The sequence below is a fragment of the Ailuropoda melanoleuca genome, chromosome 12 (genome assembly GCF_002007445.2).
Source record: "Ailuropoda melanoleuca isolate Jingjing chromosome 12, ASM200744v2, whole genome shotgun sequence".
Classification (NCBI taxonomy): Eukaryota; Metazoa; Chordata; class Mammalia; order Carnivora; family Ursidae; genus Ailuropoda; species Ailuropoda melanoleuca.
In genome coordinates, this window is record NC_048229.1 from 9,895,776 (window position 1) to 9,912,084 (window position 16,309).

The window sequence follows — 16,309 nt, forward strand, 5'->3', positions numbered from 1 at the left end:
GTGCTCAATAAATGCTCACTCTGTTGTTACTGCTGTAGCTACCCTCTGCCCCCTCGTCTTTCCTCCCGGCTCTTCCCTGTCTCTTGGCCTCACTCTCTTGTTCTCCCTGACTCTCTGTGACTGTCTCCGCCTCTAGGTGTGGACTCTTGTTTCTTTATGTCTCTCCCACCTGGTCTCGCGCTCTGCCCCCAGCTCTCCTGGTACCGCCATGCCACAGCACTTCCCATTTCGATCGAGGCCTCCCTTTGGCAGTCTCTCTTGCATGTGTGTCTCTCTGTCTCTCTGCGCCCCCCCCCACCATCTCTCGCTCCCCACTGTGTTTTGATCTCTCTGTTGGTCTCTGCCCCAGGCTTGAACCACTCACTAGCCCCAGTGGCCGTGGCCGCCCCCACACCCGGTCTCCACGGGCCCAGCTCCTGAAATCCTCCAGCTGACACTTGGCCAAAGCCCCTTTTCCCTCAGTGCAGCTGGAACAAGATTGGAATTTTTCAACCAAACATTCTTAAGAAACGAAGGGGAGTTTGGGGGACAGACAACAAAAGCAGACATACAAAAACAAGCCCAGGGATGGTCCGTGCTTGACACGGGTCCCTAACGGCCACGGGAGCACAGTCCCCCCTGCCCCCTCCCCCGTGGCCGCTGCAGCTGGGCGCCCTGGAGGCCCAAGAGGGAAGTGGTCAGCTCAGAGACACCCAGCAGAGTGGGTGGGTGAGAAGGACCAGCTGTGCCTCCAGGCCCCCAGTTTCCCAGGCTGAGGAACCTCCGGCCCCATCTTAGACCCATTGTTCTGGCCAAAAATCTAGGCCAAAGCCACTGGGGAGAAGTGCTCCAGCTCCCTTGGAAATCTGAAGATGTCAGCCCAGGCATGTCACCCGGGATCCAGCCAGCCCCCCTCGGCCTGGTCCACGGCCAGCCCCAGCCTGATCCCGAGCCCGAGGTGGACGGACGGGCAGGCGGCGGGCAGTAGCGGGCACGGCAGGGTGCAGGGCCCAGCAGGGAGGACGGCAGCTGCCCTAATTACTCCAGCTCTCCAGGTTCCAATCTCGTTTGAAAAGGACTCCAGGGACGCAGCCTTTAATAACTACCAGTAAACAGGCAGGAAAATCGATACCTGGTAAATAGAGCCCTGGAGAGAGGGACGCCTGGGCTGGCTGGCCCTGACTTGCTGGGAGGGGCTCTCAGAGTCCTTTGTCGTGGGGCTGGCCAACACTGGCCTTTCCAGTACTGTCCCCCCTTCCCCGGGGACCCTGTGTGCGCTTTGGCTCCCGCTGCTGTCTCTGCTCCCTCTCCATTAAGACCAGCCTCTCCTCCTCCTTTCCACTCCCTCCGAGCCCTGGCCTGTGCCAAGTAGGTTGCCTGTTTCCGTTGCAGACACCTCCTTTGCACAGGCTCTGTGCCTGGTGCTGGGAATGCAGGCGTGGGTCCGACCTGGTTCTTGTCCTCCTCAAAGTCATCCACCAGCGAGGGAGATTAAGAACAACAACGAATGATTTAGTGACAATGCAAGGACAATGCGTGGACAGTGCAGCAGAAACAGAAAAGCAAGTCCAGGAAGAGGGGGACACGTGGAGGGTTTTGTTGGATGAATAGGAGTTTGCCAAGTGAACAAGGGCTGGGGGAACACGGGTAATGTATGTAGTAATAACAGCTGTCTTAGTTAACATTCATTGAGCACTTACTGTGGCCTAGCACTCTGCTGAGCACCTATGGCCAGCATTATCTTGTTTCGTCCTACAGTAATTCTTTGAGGGTATGTATTCATACCCCCATTTTACAGATGAAGACACTGAGGCTATGGTGTGGAGTCAGGATTTTCTCATGGCCTGTGAGACTTCTGAGTTGTTTCTCTCACCCACTTCACTCTGCACCTCCCACCTCTGACCTTGCCCTGCCCGGCTCAAGACTCGACACCCAGAGGTGGTTAACTAGAGCAAGTTCCCATCCTTTCCCTTCCCAGCCAGGGGTTACACCTTCCAGGTAACACGGTGACTTAACCCTCACTGGGAGGCTAAGGGTGGGACTTCAGGCACATCAGACTTGAAGATCATTTATCAAGAGCCCTCATTTTGCAAACAGGCTCTGGGAGGAGAAGGCCAGCACTCAGGAACAGAGCAGGAACAGGATCCAGAAATGTTTCCTCTAATCCCCTCTCAGGCCTGCCCTGGAGGAACAGCATTGTCAAGGAAAAAATCGATATGCACACACTCAATTAAAATGATAAATCAGGCATCAGAATGAGGCAGCCCGGGAGATGGGGGAGGGGGTGTTCCCATGATTGGCTTGAACAACGCAGGAGCCCAGGGATCCCATTCCTCACAGGTCTCGCTCACGTCCACGGCTGCAGCTCTCTGCCTCAATTTTCCCAGCTCTCGGGGTCTGGGCAATTGACAGAGGCGGGTGTAGAGTCCATAGCCCTTGGGATTCTGACAGAGGGGCGAGCAGAGGACAAGCTGTTTCAGGCCTGGGTAGGGACCCAGGTGAAGGTCAGGGAGAGTCTGTGCTCAGGGGAGAGAAGCCTGAGCCAGGCAGAGGGAGGCAGGTGGAGGCGGGTCTTCAGGCAGGTCTGTGGGGGGTCCCCACCCCTCTGGCTGCAAATCCCTGTGCCAGGCCCCTTGGGGTTATGCCAGTTAACAGCCGAACTGTGCTCCGTGTTGTGAGGGTCTGCTGCCTGCCAGGCTCTGTGCCTGGCACTGGGGTACAGCAGTGAGCAAAGCAGTCAAGATCCCTGACCTCTTGGGCTGGCAGCCTAGTGGGAAGAGGCAGAGAGTAAAGAGAGTATGCAGATTAATATATCGTATCAGGTAGTGCCACGTGCCAGGAAGAAAAAGAACGTCAGGTGACTAGCATAACATAATTAAATAAATTAATTAATTAATAAATAATAAAACTTACTACAAAACAGAAAGAGAGAAAGAGAGAAAGAAAATGTCAGGCAAGAAGATGGCACTGGGACAGCTGTGTTAGAAGATGGTCTGGGAGAGTCTTTCTGAAGAGGTGACATTGGAGCAGAGACCCAAAAGGAAGGAGGAAGGAAACTAGGAGAACATCTGGGGCCCGCTGAATCCTTTTCCAGGGGGAAGGAACAGCAGAGGCAAAGCCCTGAGGCTGGACGGTGCTTGGGGAGTTGGAGGAACCACAAGGAGGCCAGGGTAGCTGGAGTGGAGCGAGCGAGAGGGAGGTGGGACATAGTAAGTCAGAGAGGAAGACAGGACTCATGGGACTTGGGAGAAGCTTTGTAGACAATGGGGGCTTTGGAGGGCATAGCCAGGACTTTGGCTTTTACTCCCAGTGAAAGGGGAGATCATGGGAGGATTTTGAGCAGAAGAAAGTTGTAATCTGATTTGCAGAAGCAGAGCCCGGTTGTGAGTCTACTGCACCAGTCCAGGCAGGAGAGAGACAGTGGTTTACAGCAGGTAGAATCAATGCAGTGAGAAGTGGTCAGGTGTGGGATGTATCTGAAGGTAGAGGTGACCAGGTCTACTAATAGACTGGGTGTAACTTATGAGGTAAGTCAGGGGTGAGTCCGAGTTTTGGGGTGGGGTGGTATGGGGGCCCGAGCAGCCGAAGGTAGAGCTCTATCCAGCAATCGCGATGAGGACCATTTCAGGAGGAGCAGGGTTAGGGTGGGGAAAGATCAGAGCTCTGTTTTAGCAGGGGTGAGTTTGAGGGGCCCGTTGGACCTCCACAGCAGCGTTCCGAGGGGCAGCTGGGATCCACAAGTCCGGCTCTCAGAGGGAGAGTGTGGGTCTGGAAATGATGGATTTTGAAGTCATCAGAGTGGTCCTTTTCACAACCCCACAAGGGGGTTGTGGGGTTGCTTGTACCCATTTTAGAGATGAGAAAGCCTGGAGCTCAGGGATGTTGAGTCACCAGACCACAGTCACAGAGCTACCACGCTGGGCAGTGGGGACTTGAAACGAAGTGTTTGCCTTCCAGCCCCGGGTGGCTAGCCCAGTCCCTGGGCTCTGTGGCTATTCTCACTGAATCCTCCCTGCAGCTCTGTGCAAGGGGGAGGGGCACGTCATGGGCCCCCATCACCTTCATTTTCGAGCTGGGGCCACCAAGACCTAGGCAGGCTGAAGACACTTGTCCACAGTTGAGAAGTAGTCAAGTGTGCAGCCTTCCTGCACATGTGCCAAGTGAGCCCGGTCGAACTATCCGTCCACAGTGGTTGCAAGGCACAGAGCAGGCTAAAGGCTCTGAGAAGTCCTGCCGCCTGGACCTTGCCTGATCTCTGTTTTCAGGTAGTATCCCAGGGAGCACCTAGAGCTTTGGGAACATGAAAGCAGGGGTTGAGAGCAAAACCTCAGTGCTCTCATTTTTTAAATGGGGGCATGAATACCCACTTGGCTGGGGTTATCATGTGGTTATGTGCATTTTCAATGAGCACTTGGCATGGAGTCCTCCAAAGAGCAGTCAGCAGATATCTGTTAAAGGAAGGAACACGTGAACAAATAGATAAATAAAAAGCAAAGGAATTGGTGGGTGAAGGGATGGACAGACGCAGGAATGAGCAAAAGGCATGAAGGGACACAAGAGTAACCACACCCAAAAAGGATGAGGATCTGAACTAGTGAATGCATTCATACACTCAGCAACAATCTGTTGAGAGCACCTACCGTGTGCAGGCGATGGAGACCCAGCAGTGAGGAAACCGAAGTCCCTGCCTTGGTGACATTCTAGTGAGAGGAGACAGAAAACAAGATAAATAGGTAAAATATAACTTATGCCAGATGGAGAAAACCAAGCAGGGATGGAGAGAGAGAAAAGGAAGTATGTGGAGGGGTGGCACATTTTTAAAATAGGGTGGCAGTAGATGAGGGAATGGCTGAATGCATGAATTAAATTCGGGAGTGAGAAGACAGTGCATCCGTGAGAAGCATAAGGGATGACTGCAGGCATGGGTGAAGGATCTAACGAATTACTGAATGAACGAACCCAGGAAGATATGCATGCAGGAACTAGGGCGCGAGTGAAGGAATGAATGAATGAGCCAATGGAAGAGTGGTTGAGTGAAGAGGTGAATTCGTGCTTGAATTAAAGCGCCGACGAGGGGATGGGTGAAGGAAGTTTGGAACGAGGCACGAAGGCCGGCCAGCCCCCCACTGCCTGCATGGCCCCCCGCTGCTGACCCTGCTCTCTGCGCTGGGTCCCAATGGCCCCCGCACCCCCTCGCCCCCACCCCACTCCCCGTTCCCTGGGCCTGTGTGGACCGCCCCGGTGTGGATGGTGACCCCGGAGGGTGGGGGGTACGTGCCCCCCAGCCCCGCTCTGACCGCCCTCCCCTTGTGAGCGCAGGCACCATGCGGCCCGTGCGGCGCAACTTCTACGACCCGTCGTCGGCGCCGGGCAAGGGCATCGTGTGGGAGTGGGAGAATGACGGCGGCGCGTGGACGGCCTACGACATGGACATCTGCATCACCATCCAGAACGCCTACGAGAAGCAGCACCCGTGGCTCGACCTCTCGTCGCTCGGCTTCTGCTACCTGATCTACTTCAACAGCATGTCGCAGATGAACCGCCAGACGCGCCGCCGCCGCCGCCTGCGCCGCCGCCTGGACCTGGCCTACCCGCTCACCGTGGGCTCCATCCCCAAGTCGCAGTCGTGGCCCGTGGGCGCCAGCTCGGGCCAGCCCTGCTCGTGCCAGCAGTGCCTGCTGGTCAACAGCACGCGCGCCGCCTCCAACGCCATCCTGGCCTCGCAGCGCCGCAAGGCGCCCCCCGCGCCNCCCCGGCGGCGCGCCCGCCCCGGGGCAGAACAACCTCAACCGGCCCGGGCCGCCGCGCGCCGCCGGCGTGAGCGCACGCGCCTCCATCCCGCCGGGGTAAGACGGGCCCCGGGCGCAGGGTGGCTGCCCTCCAGGGCTAGGAGCGCAGAATCGCGGTGATCCTAACAGTCACAGGCACTGTCTAGCTTCTAGTGGGTGTTCACTTTGTGCCAGGCGTTCATTAACGCCTGAACGTGTTCTCGCTGCCTTCCCTCCAGGCACGGGGACGCTACGCACGAGGTAGGTATCGGCATCACCCCCAGTTTGCGGATGAGGAAGCCAAGCCCTGACTACCCCCAGGAGCACACGGTTCACAAGCAGGGGGCGGGGGGGGGGGCATAAACAGTCCTGGTGTGAGCTCCGTGTGTATCCCTTGCTGAACTACCTGCCGCATCTCACTTCCTACCCCAGAAGGTTCTGTGATGCCCAGGTTGCAGGTGGGGAGGCCGAGGCTGGGAGTGGTATGTTACCTTCCGACAGTCACCCAGCTGGAGAGCAGGGATTGGCATTCAGAGCCCGCGGATTCCAGAGACTGTGTTGTGTTGTCTTGGAATTTTTAGGGGGTTCCCGCCCCTCCCCCAGTCTCATGTCCATCTCATGTGGAGGCTCCAACAAGCACCGACCGCTTGTTCAGAATAGTTCCCCTATAGGCCACCCCTGAAGTTTCCCCGTTACTTTGGGCCGTACTGTGGTTTTTGGGGGGCTCCGGAGACCCCCGGGTGACCTGGGGTAGTAGCAGCAGGGGGTGGAGGTCGAGGAGAAGTCAGGCCGGAAAGAGCCAGCCTCTCTACTCTGCGCTAGCCCAAGCAGCCCTTTTAGGGATCTCCTCTGAATTGGCTTTCCCCACGGGGTTTCACTGAGGAAATCCCTGGGGCGAGGGCCTCTCAGGCCCCAGGATGGGGACCCAGTGAGTCTGTCGACTGCCTGCCCTGAAGCCCTGACTCCATCAGTCTCAGCCTGACGGAATGGGAATGAGAAGGAGGAGCAAAGACCTTGCCCTTGAGACAGACCAGAAGGGAAATGACTAGGTGGGGTGTGGGCTGTGGTGCCCGAGAGGAGGGGTGCCCAGGAGCCAGGGAAGGCCAGCAAAGGTCAGATCTGGATAGAATCTTTGAGGTCGCCACCTCCAGGCTGGAGAAGGGAAGGAATCCTAAAGCTGGCTGCCTTGTCTGCCTTCTGTCCCTTTGAAAGTGACTGCTTGGGCTCAGATGCCCTCTCAGCCTCCTCTGAGTTACGCTGTCTGGGGTGCGTCCTTCCCTTCTTTGAGCCTCAGCCTCATCGTCTGGCAAACAGGAGCAGGATCTCCATTGTGTGGGGACGCTGTGGACCTGAACACAGCGTCTGCTCATCGCAGTAGTGCCACGGTGGCACTTAGGACTCGTGGCACCCAGGGAGAGGGTTGGAGTGGGGGCAAGGGAGCCGCCGCCGGGGCTCGGAGCAACGAATTACTCCTGATTCTTTGGGTGGATTGCTGTAGCTGCCACCTGCCTTCTCACCCTTCCCTGCGCCTTCCCCTCAGGTCATTCCTGCGGGAGAAGAGGGCGGGCCATGGGGACAAGCAGAGGGGCAACCCCTGTGGCCCGGTGCCAACAGAGGGGAGCCCCGTGGAGGTCCAGAAGTCCTCTCGGGGAGGCGTTGTAGGAGGGACTCACCCACTTGGGGTCATGGGACTGCAGTGTTCCTTGTAGGTAGCCTGGCTCTGTTATGAGAAGGGAGGGCTGGCAGGCCCCCGAATGACAGCAAGGGTAGTCAGCTGAAGTGGGTGTGGAGGGGGCAGGACCAGGGAAGTTCAGGGACCTCGGCAGCAAAAATTCGAGAACCTTCTCTCTGGGGCTGTGTTATTGTAACCCACTGGTGGGTTATGAAATCAAAAGGTTGAAACCAGATTTTTCTTGGAATGGAATAGAATGGAATGGAATGGAGTGGAATGGAATAGAACAGAATAGATAGAATAGAATAGAATAGAATAGAATAGAATAGAATAGAATAGAATAGAAAATATAGGCATATATTCTACATAGTGACCGTAAGAATTGGTCCAGGAACCTTTTGTATCACGTTTACGTGTGTTCAGCGGGTTTCCAGGTGAAGTGGATTTCTTAGTCACTGATGAACTTTGTGCAATCCAGTGTTTCAGTGCAGGCTGGGAATTACTCAGCTTTTATTGCTCAATATTAATTCTCCAAGTATGTACCGTGGGTGTGTGTTCACAGAACTGAACAAGACACATGGGCCCAGAGTGACGGGGAGACAGACATACAGCAAGTAAATGAGTAAATGAATACAATCACTGGAGGGAGGGAGAGGGAAGGGCTGGGAGGTAGGGGGACAGGGTGGTATGGCCGAGAGGGAATGGGGGGAGGTCAGGGAAGACCCCTCTGAGGAGGTAGCCAGATCTGGAAAAAGGATGTTCCAGCTAGAGGGAACAGCATATGCAATTCAGCGGGGCTTGGAGCACACGGCGCTTTCAGGGAAGGACATCTCAGGCAGTGGCACAGCAGGTGCGAAGGGGTGGGGGTGGGAATGTGTACAGCAGGCTCTGGAGACGGTACAAGGTTGGAGGTTTCCTGCTAGAACAGTAGGGGCTGAGATTGTTCCCAAATGGGGGTACAGAGCCAGACTGTGTGGGGCCTTAGGGGAGCCTGGGTTTGGTGCTGCCAACAGTGGGGAGCCACAGAATGTGCTTGAGTTCAAGAGGGCTGTGGGGAGAAGAACTTCTCCTTGCGGGTACTGTGCCGATCATTGAACATGTCCTGTCGTGACCTGCTGGAACTCCGTTCTCCCCAGCCACGTGCCCCCACCCAGTCTGTACTGCTTCCCCTCCTGCTCCCCCTGGAGCCGTTTGTTACGCTCTCTGAGAACAGACATTGGCCTGCGAAGGGGTGGTGGGAACTGTCAAGTGCTTTCTCATCCCTCCCCAGCCATGCAGACCCTGCCCCGCCAGACAAGCCTGTGTCAAGGCCCCCTCCCCTCCGAGGAACCCCAGCTCAGAGTGGGGGGTGGGCACAGGACCTGTGGGGTCTGCCTCGGAATGAGGGGAGTGTGAGGAAGACGGGTGGGGGTAGCCGACCCTGGTTCCTCCTGGCTGAAGCCGCTGTGGCCAGGGCACAGCCTATGAGGGGAGACAGATGGGGGTCTCTGAGGAGCCAGGCAGCCAGCCCCCCAGGCCTCGCCCTGGTCCCCCACACCCCCCGAGCCTTCATGGCCTTCTACGCGCTCTCTCTGACTCTATGTTGATGTCCAGTTTCCTCTTTGTGAGGACACCAGTCATAGGTTAGGGTCCACCCTAATGTCATTAGACCGCATTCTAATCCCCTCTGCAAGGACCGGGTCTCCAAAGTGTCCAAGGGACTGGGGGTGAGGACTCCATCAGAGTTCTAGGAGGACACAGTTCAACTGATAGCAGTATCTCTACGTATGGTTCACTGTGTCTCTCTGTCCGTCTGTCTGTCTGTGGTTCCCTCGCCACCTTTCCTTTTCCTCCCTGCTCTCTCCCCTACACTTCCTTCGGTCCCACAGAACTGACACAGACCCCAAGTCCAGTCCTTTGTCAGCTGGGTGATCTTGGGTGCATGGCTTCGCCTCCCTAACCTCAGTTTCCCTACCTGCCAAATGGAGCTAAAATCACTACCACTCATGCATGCTGCCCCAGCAGGGCCCACGGCATACCAAGCTCTAAAACTGCCCACCCCGTATGATCACTTCCCAGCCGCATCTCAGCCCCGGGTGGGGAACAGGACAGGAGGCCCAGAGAGGGGCACCAACTTGCTCAAGGTCACACAGCCAGTGGGACCAGAGCGTCCCCCTGGCCCGGGTATTTTTCCACTGCCCCTGTGTTGGGGCGGGGAGCCAGCTGGCAGCCTGGGCCTGGGGGACACGCAGGGGTGGGGAAGATCCGCCCTGTCTCCTGAGAGGGCAGCGTCCAGCACTTTGGAACGCAGCTGCGGGGTGGACTCAGAGTTTCCACCCCACGTGGTGGAGGGGAGAGAGGGGACAGCTGCAGGCCTGTTTCCATTTACTGAGCTCTTGCTTTGTCCCGGGCCTCATGTCATGGCCTTTCCACACGTTGCCAGTCTTAATGCCCATAGAAACCCCACGTGGTGAGTCTGATTTTCCCCACCCTTCACGGGAAGAGACGAGGCTCCGAAAGGCTGACACTTGAGCAAAAGTCCCCCACTTGGGAGTGTGATTCGAAATCTCCAGTCGGGCAGGGTATTAGGGTGCCCTCCCCCCACTGCCTGTCCACCCCAGGTTTCTTGCCAAGGCCCCAGAGACCCGGCCCTGATTGCACAGGGTGTCAGGGAGCCCGGGGCAGTGGCCGGGCCCAGCTCTGGCCCCTCCTCGCACTGTGTGACCGCAGTGGGACTCATTGCCCCCTCTGGTCCCCAGCGGCTGCACCTGTGAAGCAGGGCCGCTGTCCAGCATGAGGCCAGGTGTCCAAGTGCCCTCACTTTGGAGCCTGCACACACGGTCTCCACTGGCCGCCAGCTATGGGAAGGGGTGCTTCTCCCGTTCATCCCCATCAGGCTTGCACACCACGCCAGCCTGAGCAGAGCCAAGTGGCCTCTTCATACCTCTGGTTCTTCGTGAGCCTGAGGGACCTCTTCCTGTGTGCTGGCCACCAGCGGTTCCTTCTTTTGCCAATGACTTGTTTATTCCTTTTGCTTATCCTTCTCTTGAGCTATTTATTGCTTCCTTACTGATGTGCATATGCTCCTTTTGCGTTAAGGGTTTTAACCCTTTATCTGTCATCTTTTTATCTGTCACAGTTTGCTGTTTCTTTTGACCTTCTTTATAGCCCGTGTTCATCTGTTTTTAGATGAATTAGCCCATATATATTGAGCAACTACTGTGTGCCAGGCATTGTTGGGGGCCCTGGGGATGGAATAATGGACAAGGCAGTTCATCCCTACCCTCCCGGAACCACAGTCTAGCGAGAGACAAACAATAAACTAAATAAATAAAATCTAGAATGTGGTCCAGAGAGGAGTCATTGCTGCAGAGGGAACGTAAAGAATGGGAGACACAGAAGGACTGACGAGAGGGATGTGATTTTAAATAAGGAGGTCACAAGAGGCCTCCCTGAGAATGTAACATTGGAGCAAAGACTAAAGGAGGTTAAAAAGCAAGTCACGCAGAGAACTGGAGGAAGAGCATTGCAGACAGCAGGAACAGCTTGTGCAAAGGCCCTGGGGCAGGAGCAGGCCTGGTATGGTTGAGGAGGTCAGTGTGGCTGCAGAGGCTGCAGGGGGTGAGTGGTGGGGGGGGGAGGTCGGAGATGAAATGGGGCCAGTCCTCTAGGGCCCTGAAGCTGTGGGGGGGCCTTGGGATTTTATTCTCAGTGAAATGGAAGGCAGCAGGGTTGTCAGCTGGAGAGAGTGGTGTGACTTTGTTGTAACAAGTTCCCTCTGGATATTGAGAATATGCCGCAGGTGGGGCCAATGCAGGAGGCAGGAGCCCCTCTGGAGGTGGGCTTTGATGTTGTAGGTGTATTTGGGTGTTTTCCTCCCGTTTTTTACTTCCACCAGTGATTTTACGTTTTTATTTTAAAGACGTCATATTTTGTTCTTCATTTAATAGGTATTACATGTCAATGCTTCAAAACCTACAAAGTACTGAAAAATACAGCATGAAAAGTCTCACCCTTACTGTGTCCTCCCCCATCGGGCCTGTGGCCTGCCCACCCTCCCCCTTTTCCTGGCCTCACTGGTGTGCAGTCTCCCCTCCCTCCCGAGCGCCTCACCACAAGGTCAAACCAAACACCCCCACGCCCCAGACCTGAAGCACTTCCTGCCCTGCTCCCTGGGAGGCCAAACCACACACTCCTGTCTGCATGCGGCTGCCCCAGGTCGTGGGAACCGTGGGAACCGCCAGCCCAGCCCAGCCACCCCCCGCCCCGCTCTCCTGCCCGGCCTCCCCTGACAAAGCCCTGCTCTGGGGCGCTGGGTGGCCAGGGGATTGAAGGAGAGTGATGCTGAACCCCCAGGCCTCTGGATAAATCTGGCTCTAAGTGGTAACCAGCCCTCCAAAAGTCTCTCAAGGGGACTTTTGCACCCTTTATTCCCTAGGAGTGGTCAGGGGCGGGGGTGAGAGGTCCCATTGGATAGAGGAGAAACTGAGGCTCATAGAAGTTCAGAGGCTTGTCCAGGCAAAAAGGAGAAGTGAGCAAAAGCCTCCAGACAGCGGCCGTTGATGGCCTGTGGTTTTGCTGGGCCCAGGGGGCACCCTGGAGCTCACTGTGACATCCTCAGCCCCAGGCCCTGCAGAGGGGGGTGGGACTGGGGAGTTGGCTGGCCCCAGGTACAGGTGGAGGGGGCACTGAATGGGGGCAGGTGAGGGGAGCAGGCCCAAGGAACATGGGGGATCCCCAGGGGCTGTTCAACTTCCTTCTCCCATGACGTGGCGCTCTCACTTCTGCCTTTTCCTACCCACTTGGACCCACCTGACCGAGGCTGGAGCCGCCCAAGGTCCCCCAAGGGACCACGGGGTAAGTGCCAGGGGTCCTGAGGGCCCCTGAGGCCAATCAGGGGACCTGGAAACTGTCAGCAGAGAATGTGACATGTCTGGTGCCTACCCGAGGCATGGGGGCTGGGGGAAGACAGGGAGGCCAGATGTGGGCAGAGCGATGGAAACGCAGCCAGCCTAAAGGGAGTGTCCATGTGACTTCCTTCTTCCCTGGGGTCCCAAGCCCCCCTTTATGCCTGGGACAGTGAGGGGTGGCCAGAGTAGGCACCCGGGTCCACTCGTTCAGCCTCTCATGCAGCCTACCTGGGCCTGGGCCAGGTCCGGGGTCCAGGTCAAGAATTTCAGCCCACCTGTAGGGTCCGGGGGGCTCAGAAAGCTTGCTCAACTCCAGATGGCCCCGCAGATCCGCCTGGTGGGGTCAGACCTGGCCTCTGACTCAGAAACTCCAGGAACCCGTGTCAGCTGCACCACGAACCAGCTGGGTGACCTTAGTGAAGTCACTTCCCTTCTCTTGGCCTCAGTCCCATCATCCATAAAACAAATGACAAACAGACTCCATCTCATGCACTGTCTCTGCTTGAATGGTTACATCTTCCAGGAGCGCTCTTGAGGGGGAGTCGGAAGTTGCATTTTGGCTTAGTAGAAAGGAGTGCTGGGATCGATTGGTGATGCCTGCCATGGGTGCGAGTTTAGCAGAAGTACTACACACGCCATGTATTTGCCATCCCTGCTTCAACCTTGTCTCTGCGGGGACATTGGTATTAGAACTGCTGTCTCTAAGGGCACCATGGGTCCTCTGAAGGGACCACAGAACTAGCAGGGCAATGTCTTCTTTGGTTCAACTCCTCCATTCAGTACTTTCTGAGAACCTATCTGCATGGAGTTTCATCCACAATCCTAAGGCCCCAAGGCTGGTTCAGACCCATTTCTAGAAGCTCACGATCTGGTTCGAGAGCTAGAAGTGGAACCATACAATCAGAAAGCAAGATAAAATGTCTGTATCCTGAAAAAAGAGAGAGAGAGAGAGAGAGAGAAACATGGTCCCTTGGGAATTAAAAGGGGGTGGCTGTGAATCCACTTGAGGTGATCAGAAAAGGCCTCATGAAGACAGAGGCCTTTACACCTGTCTTCAAAGGACAGGCATGAATGGGAATAGACAGTATGAACAGGCAGGAGGAATAGTGTGGCACAGGTGCCCGGGCAGGGAACAGTGTGAGGAACAGCAGCTAGGAAAGTCTCACATTATCTCTTCCCGCCTTTGAGCATTGCCTTCCAGCCAGTGCAGATATGAAGCATCTCTGCTTTTTCTTGGCAAGGAGGAAAGCCGAACACTCCATCCCTCTTTCCCAGACTAAGCCCGGGGGGGTTTCTCTCAGACAGAGCCTCCTGCCTATGCCTCTAAGCCATGGAGAGGGAACTTGGTTCATGTCACATGGCTAAGCACAGACTCGGCAGTCTGACAGCCTGGCTCTTCCACTGGCAAATTACTTCTGCTCTCTGGGCCTCAGTCTTTCCCTCCCCATAGATGGGCTGTCACAGACTCTGGGGAACGAGTAGATGAGGGAGTGAAGCAGGACAACAGCATCAGGCCCATAGTGAGAACCTGGAATTTTCGACTATGGAGAACACCCCACTGTCTGTCTCTGGGTGGTACCACCACTAAGACAATTTCTGTGCAATGCCCAGGTTCCCCAAAACCTTGCCATGGAAGCTGTGCCCCAGGTGGGATGCGGAGCATTTCTGGGAATTTCTGAGGGACTGTTTGCTTGGGCTGTCGCGTAGGATGCCCCCTGAGCGTGAGCTCTGGCAGAGAAGCTCCAGGGGACGAGAGGCCACAGGCGGTGTTTCTCTGGGACAAGTCTCCCTTCAAATATGTGCAGAGAACACATGGGGGAATGCACCTGCTCAGAACATTCCCACCAAATTCAGCCCGCCTTCCTTCATGCAACGAGTGTTTGTCAGACACCTGCTATGCGCTGCACACTAGGGTTGAAGTCAGGTGATCAAGGAAGGTCTCTCTGATGAGGCGGCTTTGCAGCAGAGACCTGGGAGAGCCATTCGGCATCTGGGGGGGGGTGGGGAGTGTTTGGGCAGAGGGCTTAGCAGGTGCAAAGGCCTTGACAGGGGACTATGCTCAGTGGGTTAAAGACACACCAGATGTGTCCAGAGAAGAGAGATGGAGGGGGTAGGAGATGAGGTCACAGAGGCAGGGAGGGCCTGATCAGACCAAAGACTTTACAATCAGGTCATGGTTAGCGCTAAGACAATCAATCAATCAATCAATCAATCAATCAATCAATCGAAGTAATGCAAAAACAGAGATTTCTCCGGAGTAAAATGGTAGGGAAGGTCTCTGATAAGGTGACGTTTGAGCAGAAATCTGTGTTAAGTAAGGGATCAGGGCATGAGGATATCTGGGGAAGGGCATTCTGGGAGAGAGATCAGCAAGTGCAAAGGCCCTGGGGTGGGAATGTGGCTGGTGTGTTCGAGGAACTGCACGAAGATGAGGGAGGCTGGGATACAATGGATGAGGGGTGACCACAGGGGAAACAGAGTTCAAGGGGCAGGTACTGGCTATCTCGCATAGGGTAAGGAGGTTGGATTTTACTCTGAGCAAGGTAGGATCTGTGCAGGGTTGAGGGCAGAGGAAGAACAGGACCTGATGCAAAGGTGGGAAAGACCACCGTGGCAGTGGGACCCATCTCCACCCTGGGGTGGCCAGGCCTGGCTTCTGGTCAGAGCAGATCTCAAGGGGGCCTGATAGCTTCCTCCTACATTTGCCAGGCTGGGCCCCAAAAGGGTGGGGCAGAGAGTGCAGCCTGGCCCCCCTTCCGGGAGGCCTGCGGGCAGCAGACTCTTGTCCAGGGCAGGAGGATGTGCTCGCTGACTCGGAGGAAACAGTGCATCCCACATCAAAAGGGGGCCCCGGGTGGCTCCCACGCTCGGGCATCGTGGGAACCCTGCTACCCTGGGTTCTCTCAGGGGGCCTGCAGGTTCAGAGAGGCTGGGGGCTGCCTTCACACTGTTCCCCAGCTCGTGATGAGTAAATAAAAAACAGCCCCACTGTCACATCCTATCCACAACCTTCCCAGGAGCAAGACTAATTTTTGTAAATCAGGCTCTGTGGTTTTTAAGGGCTGCCAGAAATTGTAGGGCAGCTGAGATTTAGAAACCTTCCTTTTCTGAGGTGCCCCCTTGCCTAAATCCTAGGCCAAAGACTCAGCAAGACCAGGGTCCTGAGCTGGACCAGACGCTGGGCATTAGATAGATCTGGGGTAGTGAACTGTCCTCACTGATTGGCCAAGGCTGTGCTGAGGCTCACGCTCAGCTTGAGAGTGCTGTGATGGATTAGTGATGTCTGCCGCAGGTAGGAGACAAGAAGCAGTGGTTTCCGCACTAAGTATTGTCCTTGCCATCCATTTTACACATAGCCCTGGAGAAAAGGAAGGATTTTTTTTTCATGAGACAGAAGGGAAGAAAGGAGATGGGGGAGACCTAGATATATTGAGGGCCTTAGCAGCGTGTCTACACCAGAACTCTTTTAAAGGACGGGGCAGGGAAGAGGAGAAGCTTGAGGTATATGCCCCTTTGCTTTCCTGTAAGAGTGTGGGGAGGGCTGAGATGAGGTGATAGCCCGCAGGAAGGTCCTGGAGCATTATGACTGACCCCGAAAGGGTCAGATGGAAACTCAGCCCCATCACTTGGGTCCCAGCAGGCTGCTAGGAGGAAATCCTTCTCCACTCACACCTCTGCACCAAACTATGAGCTTTGCATGTTTAGTCTCCCTGAACACTCACAAGGCTTTATTCCCATTACAGATGGGGAGGTTGAGGCACAGCACCTTTCCACACATCACCTCACCTGACCAGGTGCTGGGGGCCCCATGGTACCTGCCCGCCCATAGTACCCCCCTCAGGAGCTGCGTTCAGCGGTTCAGGTCACCGAAGTGTTCGACGACTGATATCTGCTCCAGACACTCCCCAGCCAAGCGTTTGTGTGTCTGTGTGTCTATGTGTCTGTGTGTGTCCCCACATGCAGCGAGTGGCTGTATGAGCTGGCTTCTCTTGTCCGATGGA

At 55.9% G+C, this 16,309-nt stretch overlaps 1 protein-coding gene across 1 annotated transcript in view; it reads left to right on the plus strand.

Moving 5' to 3' along the window:
- DTX1 (deltex E3 ubiquitin ligase 1) overlaps nt 1-16,309 on the plus strand; it is a 35,621-nt gene that overhangs the window by 13,381 nt on the left and 5,931 nt on the right. The window contains 2 exon segments of the mRNA XM_034672441.1: nt 5,299-5,728; nt 5,730-5,825. Coding sequence (XP_034528332.1) covers nt 5,299-5,728; nt 5,730-5,825 — 526 coding nt within the window.